Source organism: Hyla sarda, chromosome 6 (assembly GCF_029499605.1).
Source record: "Hyla sarda isolate aHylSar1 chromosome 6, aHylSar1.hap1, whole genome shotgun sequence".
In the NCBI taxonomy this organism is placed as follows: Eukaryota; Metazoa; Chordata; class Amphibia; order Anura; family Hylidae; genus Hyla; species Hyla sarda.
In genome coordinates this window covers 245935805-245946772 of record NC_079194.1, presented here as the reverse complement: position 1 = coordinate 245946772, position 10968 = coordinate 245935805, and the positions used below count along the sequence as shown (strand labels likewise).

General features: G+C 43.6%; 1 protein-coding gene across 1 annotated transcript; it reads right to left on the bottom strand.

Annotated features, from left to right (window-relative positions):
- Positions 1-1079: 1079 nt before the first annotated feature.
- Positions 1080-10554, bottom strand: LOC130277729 (dispanin subfamily A member 2b-like). The gene is made up of 2 exons (XM_056528463.1): positions 10270-10554; positions 1080-1298 (listed from the first exon to the last, which is right to left on the bottom strand). The coding sequence occupies exons 1-2, from the start codon at positions 10495-10497 to the stop codon at positions 1155-1157; spliced, it is 372 nt and encodes a 123-aa protein (XP_056384438.1). The 5' UTR covers positions 10498-10554; the 3' UTR covers positions 1080-1154.
- Positions 10555-10968: the final 414 nt, after the last annotated feature.

The window sequence follows — 10968 nt, the reverse complement described above, 5'->3', positions numbered from 1 at the left end:
AGAAGATTTTGAATGAGTCAATTAGTCCACAAGGGCCATACTATCCTATGAAACCACACAACCTCTGGCAAACAGTAAAAACTTGAGATGGCTGACATGGCTGTTACCATTAACACCTGGCACCTGGCTGCTGCAATCTGTACTGGTGCTGCCACCAACATTCGTACTGACAATCAACCCACAGCTTTGCTCTGTTGTACAGATATCTGTATGTGCCTGGAACAATGCTGGCTGAGATTTGTAGTGCATAATGAGGCTTTTGCAGGAATTGACAGGAGGTCCTTGAGATGAGACCACAAATCAAGGCTGTGCTCATTTTAGTGTGGAATTTTATAGCCTAGAGTTTGTGCTTAGCTCGCTGTGGAGGTTATTGAGATATGAGAAGGCTTTTTGGGATTCTGCAGGATCTCTGACTCCTTACTCACACACACACGAGAAGGAAATGGAAATAGTTTGTACATACAGCACAGTACAGGACATGCCTCCTGACGAAGCTCGGGAGAGTGAAACATGTATTGGGGTCACAAGCACCTCTAGGTGAGAATCCTTCATATATTGTGGCTGACTCTATATAGTGGGTTTGTCTTTCATGTCCTGGACATTTGTATACTATTTGATGTGTACTGACATTTTCAACATGTTGTCTTTGACCTTCAGATCTTGTATGCCCCACTTCAGCCAGGTTGGAGATTCTATTTTGACTCTCACCTTGTATCACTTTGCCTTCCCTTTTCTACTCTTATGGTATTGTGTTTGTTTTGTATAGGTGGGAGGGGTGCTGTGTTTTAACTGTGTGTTGTATGTCAACAGATTTTTACAATAAAGTATTTCATGTATTTTTTTTTTTTGTTTTTTTTTTATAAATTACTGTCATCAGGGCTTTTTTGGTACATACAGTAACTCTATATGTTAAACACAGTTCTGTTCCTGCATTTGTGAGTTTGAAAACCTAAATGTCCGCAATAAGAGAATAATAAAGTCTAGTAGACACAAAGATGTGTGGAAGCACATTTCACATTAGATCTAGATACAATAAGGAAGAAAAAAAAAAGAAAAGGTTTATGGCAAACAAGCAGCAATACTTTTTAGAATATGTTGCATCACTTTCCAAAATTATTTATTTCCATTTGGTCATATGGATGTTGGATATTTCATCAAAAATATTCCATACGGATTATAATAAAAAGGATGATCATGTAAACAATAAACAGCACAGTGGCGGCGATGTTTAGAGAGCGGGCGGTGGAAGCATAGCTCAGGGCACCATGCTTGTCTCCATGTAACTTTCGATCTCTGGACTGTGGAAAAAAACAAAACAAAGTGAAGAATTAGAAAAACCTAATAGATCATTGGGACAAATTTCATGCCAAATGTTTTTTTAACTGAATGTAAATTAAAAAAATCAAAGCTTGCCTGCCGTCATAGCTCAAAATTAGATCATTGTTCAGCTAATATAACAGCAAACTAGTGTAATAAGTAAAACAAGTCTTTCTCAGCCTCACTTCCCATCTAGCACTGTAGATTTACACGAATCTGTTTATATACCCCATACATGAACTGTGAGTCCCCATAGTTGGCCTCTTTAAAGGTCAAAGTACAACATCCAGAAATCATTAATTCAACCACATACAGCCAGAGCACAGAATGTAGCTGCAAGGATTTTGTTTATGCAGTGCTTTCCTTATTGAAAAAAATGCATCTTGGGAGTGCAAAAAGACAGGGCAGTTTTTTGTGGTGTTTTTTCAGGTAAGGGGGAAGAAAGAGGCTCAGCGCAGCCTCATTAACACTTGAGCTCTGAGCACAATTTTGAGCTGACAGATTCCCCTGTTGTTCCAGGAATTCTGGTTAAAGAAACCAGAATGAAAGACAGGAAGTGAGGGTGGGGCTTAGTTAGTGTTATGAAAAAGAGAAAGCCTGGATTGTGTGCATGCATCATGAGCATGTCTGTCTCCTCCAGAGGGTCCATGCTGTGCCTGAAAGGTAAATCAAGGCTTCCCTCTTATGTCTGATCACCTATAAAGTTCTGGGAAGCTGCCCCTATAGCTTGTCAACATAACCATCATCATCTGCAGTTCACTGTACTTTCATGTACTTTAATTGTATTGTCATGCCCATGCCATAGCAGAGAGGAGTAGATGTTGTCCTATGACTGGCCAGAGAAGTAAGGAAAAAAGGAAGAAAGGAAATCTAGGCAAAAGCACTTCTGACGAATAGCTGAGCTCTGATCCTACCCACTGAAATAGAGAATATGAGAAATAGCTGTGCACCATGAAGGGGAATCTCAGGAGTTCAATATCAGCAATAGGAGCTGTAAGATCATCTTGTCACCACTGAATGGTTAATATAACAAAACTACCGTATATACTCGAGTATAAGCCAACTCGAATATAAGCCGAGGCCCTAATTTTGCCCCAAAAACCTTGGAAAACTCATTGACTCGAGTATAAGCCTAGGATGGGAAATCATCCCCCTCTGTCATCATCCCCCCATCATCATCCAGACCCCCCTGTCATAATCCCCCATCATCATCACCTCCTGTCAACCTCCCTGTCATCATCCAGACCCCCCTGTCATCATCACCCCCTGTCAATATCCACTTGGTGTGAGGAAGGAGGCAGGATGCTGTTTCGCTTGATGGGGAACGGAGTTGCAACTGATGACTTATGGCGATTGGTCCGAGGGAGGAGGCGGGACGCTGCTTTGCCTCATGCGGGACGGAGTTATTGCTGACGACTAACGATGTCCTAAAATGGATGCCGTACAGCACAAATGTCTTCAGATGTCTTTCTTTCTTGTGTGTTGTGACATTTTCTTTCAGTATCTTGAATTTAAGGTCATTTATGGAGTGACCTGTTTGGGTAAAATAGTGTCCACCTGGGGTGCAATATTCCTCTTTTTTATGGTGGTTTATGGAGAATCTGTGTTAACTCGTTCTTCTCTTGAGTTTCTGGTTGGTTTCACCAATGTAACATACTATTTCACACTTGGTGCATTGTATCATGTAGACCACATTCTGAGATGTGCAGGAGTATAGATGCAGGGGGGGGGGGGTTTAAAGAAATTGTGCTGAAAACGCGATAAAAGGTACAGGGAAGGGGACATGTAGCGCCAGAGAAACATGCCCTACAGGTGATTGGCCCTGACCCTAGGGAGACCAACCCACCCCAGAAGCGCACTGACCAGTAGCTGAAGGGGGGGTGAACCAACAGTGGAGGGTGCCCTACCTAGGCTCACCAATCATGAGGCAATCTAGTTAAGCACAACTTGCCCCTAAAAAAATTATTTAAACACCTCATCTTCTGCTAATATTGTCTGAAGATCCTTGATAATTTTGCTTATTTCTTCAAGGACAGGATTATATGTGGCTACCAGTGGTATGTTTGGGGATGTTTGTTTCTCTCCGTATTGTAGCAGTGGTTCACATGGTGTTTGAAGAGCAGAGTATTTTCTTATTTATCGTCCTAGCAAAGTGTGAATTTCTTGGACACTATTGTAACAATAAACAATGACACATACATACATCAGTGTACAGAAAACCCACAGACCGATCCAGCTTTCTACACATACCAAGTTTTCTTTCTTTACACACTAAGAACGGCATCAAGCTACCAGGTACCATTGCATCCGCTCCAACACTGTTGACAGAGGACATGCATCTACAAACACTATTCAAATAGAAAGGATCCAAACTAGGACCATTAATCAGAAAATACACTCGGCTCTTCAAACACCACGTAAACACCTGCTACAATACAGAGAGAAAAAAACCTTGTCACGTATACCACTGGTAGCCACATACAATCTTGCCCTTGAAGAAATGCACAAAATCATTAAGGACCTGCAGCCGATATTAGTAGATGACGAGGCGATAAAATACATTTTCCCTGAACCTTCCAACTTGGCCTTCAGACAACTACAGTGGTCCCTCAACATACGATGGTAATCCGTTCCAAATGGACCATCGTTTGTTGAAACCATCGTATGTTGAGGGATCCGTGCAATGTAAAGTATAGGACAGTGGTCTACAACCTGCGGACCTTCAGATGTTGCAAAACTACAACACCCAGCATGCCCGGACAGCCAGCGGCTGTCCGGGCATGCTGGGAGTCGTAGTTTTGCAACATCTGGAGGTCCGCAGATTGAAGACCACTGGTATTGGAGATTGTACTCACCTGTCCCCACCGCTCCAGACCGTCACCGCTCGTCACCGCTGCCCTGGATGTCACCTTCCAGCGCTGTCGCCGTGTCCCCGGGGTGTCCCTGACGCTCCGGCAAGGCCTCTGCTTCCCCGGGGTCCTCGCTCTCCTATTGGATGACGGGACGGCGTGCGCAGCGACGTGATGACGACAATGGAGAGCGCCAACGATGCAGGGATCCTGAAGAGGACGCACCAGAGCCCCGAGGACAGGTAAGTGATCGTCAGTGGACCACACGGGGCACCGTAAACGGCTATCTGGTGGCTGCTGAAGCAGTCTGCTCTGCCGGATAGCCGTTTATGCGATGGCCCCACATACAAAAGCATCGTATGCTGATGCAGCCTTCAACATGCGAAGGCCTTTGAGAGGCCATCGTATGTTGAAATGATCGTATGTCGGGGCCATCGTAGGTCGGGGGGTCACTGTACCTAATTTTAAACAAAAGCTGGTAAACAGAAAACTACCCACAGAAACATCATATACAGACAATGGGACCAATCCCTGCACCAAACCTCGCTGTAAACTCTGCCAAAACATCTTCACAAAGATTGAAGCCACCCACAACAACTAGACATATACCATTTAAGGGCTACAGTATATACCTGCAGAACTGAGAATGTGGTCTACATGATACAATGCACCAAGTGTGAAATAGGACGTTACATTGGGGGAAACCAGCCAGAAACGCAATAAAAGATAAATCTACACAGATCTTTCATCAACCACCATAAAGAAAAGGACTATTGCACCGCAGTTTAACACCATTTTACCCAAACAGGTTACTCCATACATGACATTAATAGCTTCAAAAACACTCAGAAAAGAAAAACATTTGAAGCCAAAATGGTCCTTATTAATGCTTCCATGAACAGGGGTACTCCACTGGAAAAAATGTTTTTTAAATCAACTAGTGCTAGAAAGTTAACCCGATTTGTAAATTACTTCTATTTAAAAATCTTAATCCTTCCAGTACTTACCAGTTGCTGTATGTTGCACAGGAAGTTCTTTTCTATTGAATTTATTTTCTGTTTGACCACAGTGCTCTCTATTGACACCTATGTCCATTTCAGGAACTGTTCAGAGTAGTAGCAAATCCCCATAGCAAACCTATCCTGCTCCGGACAGTTCCTGACATGGACAGAGGTGCCAGCAGAGAGCACTGTAGTCAGACAGAAAATAAATTCAAAAAGAAAAGAACTTTCTTTAAAGAATATAGCAGCTGATAAGTAATGGAAGGATTAAAGCGTACCCGTCAGATCTAACAAAAAAAATTTTTTTTTTATATATCACTCAGTACCTAATCCTGACCATGTACATCAAATTTATGTGTCTAGCACCTTTATTTATTTTTTTATTACACTTTTAGTTTATCTCACTAGTCTGAATTCCTCTCAAAGGGAGGGGGTGTAGCCTCACTGTGCAGGTCTCCGCCCCCTCCCTCACTATGCTGTCTACTCATATCTCCGCTAGCATTAGCAAAACTACAACTCCCAGCTTGTCCTCAGTGACAGTAGCGGGACACAAGCAGACAGTGGGAGGAATTTTCCTCCAGCTATGAGCCCTGCGCTCACAGCTGTCAATCAAGGAAGTGTGTCCATGACATAGGTGATGACGCATGGACACAGCAGCACTAGCATGTGTCCAAGCAGGCAGGGGGTGAGTTGTTTGACTGGCTTTTTCAGTATGAAATACTGTTTTGCATGCATTACAACCTGGGTTCTCAAACTGGGGTGCGCAAAAGCGCTGTCAAATACCGGCAATGCATTGGCCAGTATTTGACAGCGCATAGCGGAGAATGGCCGCGGCAGCTCACTGTACAGAAGCCACGGCCCGAGCTGCGGCCGGGTCTACTGTGAGCTTCATGGTTGCCGGGGAGACGTGTGCGGACTTACCGCACAGCGCAGGAGGACGTCACACGTCAGTGCGGCCCCGCCGAACAGGGCGCACTGCATTCAAGGACAGGGGACCCCAGGACGCCAGGTAAAGGATAAAAACAAAAAGTTAAATACAACTGTATGGCACCGAAGGGGACTGTATGGCAAGGAGGGAGACTGTATGGCACAGAGGGAGACTGTATGGCACGGAGGGAGAATGTATGGCATGGAGGGAGACTCTATGGCACGGAGGGAGACTCTATAGCATGGAGGGGGACTGTATGGGATGGAGGGGGACTGTATGGGACGGAGGGGGACTGCATGGGATGGAGGGGGGATGTATGGGACAGAGCACAAGGCATTAAGATGGAAGGGGAGAGGGATAATGGCGGAGGGGGGATGGGGAGTAGTAAAGCACAAGGCATTAAAATGTAATGCCTTGTGCTTTATTTCTCCCCATCCCCCCCTCCGCCATTATCCCTCTCCCCTTCCATCTTAATCCCCTTGCTCCATTCCCCCTTCCTATGATCCCCTTTTGCCATGTCAGATAATAATGGCACAAGGGGATTAATATGGAGGGGGGGAAATGGCAAAAGGGGATCAGAGGGAGGGGGGAATAATGACACAAGGGGATTAAGATGGAGGGAGGGAAAATCAACCCCCCTGCCCCCCTCCATATTAATCCCCTTGTGCCATGATTATCCGATATGGCAAAAGGGGATCAGAGGAGGGGGGAATAATGACGCAAGGGGATAAAGATGGAGGGGGAATAACGGCACAAGGGGATTAATATGGAGGGGGAGGGTTGATTACCCCCCCTCCATCTGAATCCCCTTGTGTTATCTCTCCTCCATCTTTATTCCCTTGTGTTATTATTCCTCCTCCATCTTAATCCCCTTGTGTTATTATTCCCTCCTCCATCTTTATCCCCTTGTGTTATTATTCCTCCTCCATCTTTATCCCCTTGTGTTATTATTCCTCCTCCATCTTTATCCCCTTGTGTTATTATTCCTCCTCCATCTTTATCCCCTTGTGTTATTATTCCCCCCTCCATCTTTATCCCCTTGTGTTATTATTCCTCCTCCATCTTTATCACCTTGTGTTATTATTCCTCCTCCATCTTTATCCCCTTGTGTTATTATTCCTCCTCCATCTTTATCCCCTTGTGTTATTATTCCTCCTCCATCTTTATCCCCTTGTGTTATTATTCCCCCCTCCATCTTTATCCCCTTGTGTTATTATTCCCCCCTCGATCTTTATCCCCCTGTGTTATTATTCCTCCTCCATCTTTATCCCCTTGTGTTATTATTCCCTCCTCCATCTTTATCCCCTTGTGTTATTATTCCTCCTCCATCTTTATCCCCTTGTGTTATTATTCCCTCCTCCATATTTATCCCCTTGTGTTATTATTCCCTCCTCCATCTTTATCCCCTTGTGTTATTATTCCCCCCTCCATCTTTACCCCCTTGTGTTATTATTCCCTCCTCCATCTTTATCCCCTTGTGTTATTATTCCTCCTCCATCTTTATCCCCTTGTGTTATTATTCCCTCCTCCATCTTTATCCCCTTGTGTTATTATTCCCTCCTCCATCTTTATCCCCTTGTGTTATTATTCCTCCTCCATCTTTATCCCCTTGTGTTATTATTCCCCCCTCCATCTTTATCCCCTTGTGTTATTATTCCCCCCTCCATCTTTATCCCCTTGTGTTATTATTCCCTCCTCCATCTTTATCCCCTTGTGTTATTATTCCTCCTCCATCTTTATCCCCTTGTGTTATTATTCCTCCTCCATCTTTATCCCCTTGTGTTATTATTCCTTCTCCATCTTTATCCCCTTGTGTTATTATTCCTCCTCCATCTTTATCCCCTTGTGTTATTATTCCCTCCTCCATCTTTATCCCCTTGTGTTATTTTTCCTCCTCCATCTTTATCCCCTTGTGTTATTATTCCTCCTCCATCTTTATCCCCTTGTGTTATTATTCCTCCTCCCTCTTTATCCCCTTGTGTTATTATTCCCCCTTCCATCTTTATCCCCTTGTGCTATTATTCCTCCTCCATCTTTATCCCCTTGTGTTATTATTCCCTCCTCCATCTTTATCCCCTTGTGTTATTATTCCCTCCTCCATCTTTATCCCCTTGTGTTATTATTCCCTCCTCCATCTTTATCCACTTGTGTTATTATTCCCCCCTCCATCTTTATCCCCTTGTGTTATTATTCCCTCCTCCATCTTTATCCCCTTGTGTTATTATTCCCTCCTCCATCTTTATCCCCTTGTGTTATTATTCCTCCTCCATCTTTATCCCCTTGTGTTATTATTCCTCCTCCATCTTTATCCCCTTGTGTTATTATTCCCTCCTCCATCTTTATCCCCTTGTGTTATTATTCCTCCTCCATCTTTATCCCCTTGTGTTATTATTCCTCCTCCATCTTTATCCCCTTGTGTTATTATTCCTCCTCAATCTTTATCCCCTTGTGCTATTATTCCTCCTCCATCTTTGTCCCCTTGTGTTATTATTCCTCCTCCATCTTTATCCCCTTGTGTTATTATTCCTCCTCCATCTTTATCCCCTTGTGTTATTATTCCCCCCTCCATCTTTATCCCCTTGTGCTATTATTCCTCCTCAATCTTTATCCCCTTGTGCTATTATTCCTCCTCCATCTTAATCCCCTTGTACCATTATTCCCTCCTCCATCTTAATCCCCTTGTACCATTATTCCCCCCTCCATCTTAATCCCCTTGTACCATTATTCCCCCCTCCATCTTAATCCCCTATTACCATTATTCCCCCCTCCATCTTAATCCCCTTGTGCTATTATCCCCCCTCCCTCTGATCCCCTTTTGCCATATTGGATAATAATGACACAAGGGGATAAAGATGGAGGGGGGGGGGGGAATAATAGCACAAGGGGATTAATATGGAGGAGGAATAATTAAACAAGGGGACAAAGATGGAGGAGAAATAATAACACAAGGGGATTTAGATGGAGGGGGGAATAATAGCACAAGGGGATAAAGATGGAGGAGGAATAATAACACAAGGGGATAAAGATGGAGGGAGAATAATAGCACAAGGGGATAAAGATGGAGGAGGAATAATAACACAAGGGGATAAAGATGGAGGAGGAATAATAACACAAGGGGATAAAGATGGAGGAGGGAATAATAACACAAGGGGATAAAGATGGAGGGGGAATAATAGCACAAGGGGATAAAGATGGAGAAGGGATAATAGCACAAGGGGATAAAGATGGAGGGGGAATAATAACACAAGGGGATAAAGATGGAGGGGGGGATATTGGCACAAGGGGATAAAGATGGAGGAGGGGAATAATAGCACAGAGGGATTCAGATGGAGGGGCGATGCATTAGTATAAAGGTAAGAACACACCTTTTGTCCGCAGGTACCCCTCGCGTGCAAGTTCCGCGCGAGGGGGTACCCGCGGACATACTTTCAGCCTTTGGGGGTACAGTCGCCAAAAAGGCTGAGAAACACTGCTTTACAACATATCAAAAGTTTTTGTGTCTGACAGTGCCCATTTAAGACATTGAAATAGAAGTCATTTAAAAATCTGTTTAACTTTCTGGCACCAGTTTATTTTAAAAACATTGTTTTCCACCGAAGTACCCCTTTAAGGCAGATTTGAGCTTTTGAGCACATTATAAAAACTTCTTATAAGCTGGGTTGTCTTCTCTCCTGTATCACACCATGTCCTGCTGTATCACCAATCTCAACCCGGCTTCTCCCCCCAAATTTATCAATGTAGTTTATGGTCCTATAGTTTGACAATTTATGGCCCAACTTAGTGTGAATTCTCCACTTCTGTTGTTTTAGCCCCTACATATTTGTGAGATGTAGCCTGTTTGTTTTCTGCTCAGAAATGCTTTTGACTTCATAAAGGGGGGGGACTCCAAAAAGCTTGTGTCTTCAAAATACAAGATGGTATAACAAGATTCTGCAACATTCTATTCTATCTTGCCTCTGCACTGGACTAATACAGTTACTCCAAACTAATGAGCTGTTACAGTAAAGAGTGTGTGTGTGTGGGGGGGCAGGATATAGGCAAAACAATGTTTTATACAGAATCTCCATGAAGGGCAAATAAAATACAGAAATACAGAAATCCTTTCAAATGAAAAATGAAAAGAGGGTTAAACAACTATAGACAATTTCTTTACAGAGCAATAGCATTGTCTTACCTTAATGGAGAAAACAAAGGCAATAAGTCCCAAGCAACAGAAATTCAAGTATATGGTGTTAAAAAGTGACCAAATGATGTGATCCCGTATAGGGGGGCTATCAGGCGTGATTGTGACCACAGTGGATTTCATAGTCTGGCCAGGTAATTCTTTCTTAATGGATTCATAGGATTGGGAGTCATACTTAGGGGGAGCATTCAGATCCCGTTCATACATGAAGTGCTCCATGATTCTGGAACTGTAGATTTAATAACCTTCCCAGAGAGACTGGTGAGGATCTGCAAGAGGGGAGAGAAAAGTGAACTCTTATATGAGGGGAGGGGTTAAAGGAGCATCATGTTCCAAATAATGGGATCAGTTTCATTTTCCCTCTACAAAAACAGTCAAAATCTGTTTCGTTCTGCTGAAGGAAAAATAAAGTTTCACATAATACAGACTAGGTGGTGTCTTACAAATCTAGGAGTGAAAAACAGTGGGGATATTTATGAAGCATTTTACCCTTGTTTTCTTGGGTAAAATTGTGGCAATATTTTGGCACAGTGTGTTTTTTGTGACTTTTTTTGTTTGTGACTTTTCATATACGCGCACTCCTGTGTTTGGCTTTGGTATACTGTCACAAGCGACGCTCCGGCCGGACATTCCCCCAGGACGCGCCCGCATGCGAGTCCCAGTCCGTCACTCATCTCCGTCCCCGGCCAT

Bases quoted from the DNA above. Each gene is read 5' to 3' on its own strand.
- LOC130277729 (XM_056528463.1), bottom strand. From the start codon at position 10,497: ATGGAGCACTTCATGTATGAACGGGATCTGAATGCTCCCCCTAAGTAT. The intron at 1,299-10,269 runs GTAAGACAATGC...TTTTTTCCACAG, and splicing joins CCTTTGTTTTCTCCATTAAG to TCCAGAGATCGAAAGTTACA.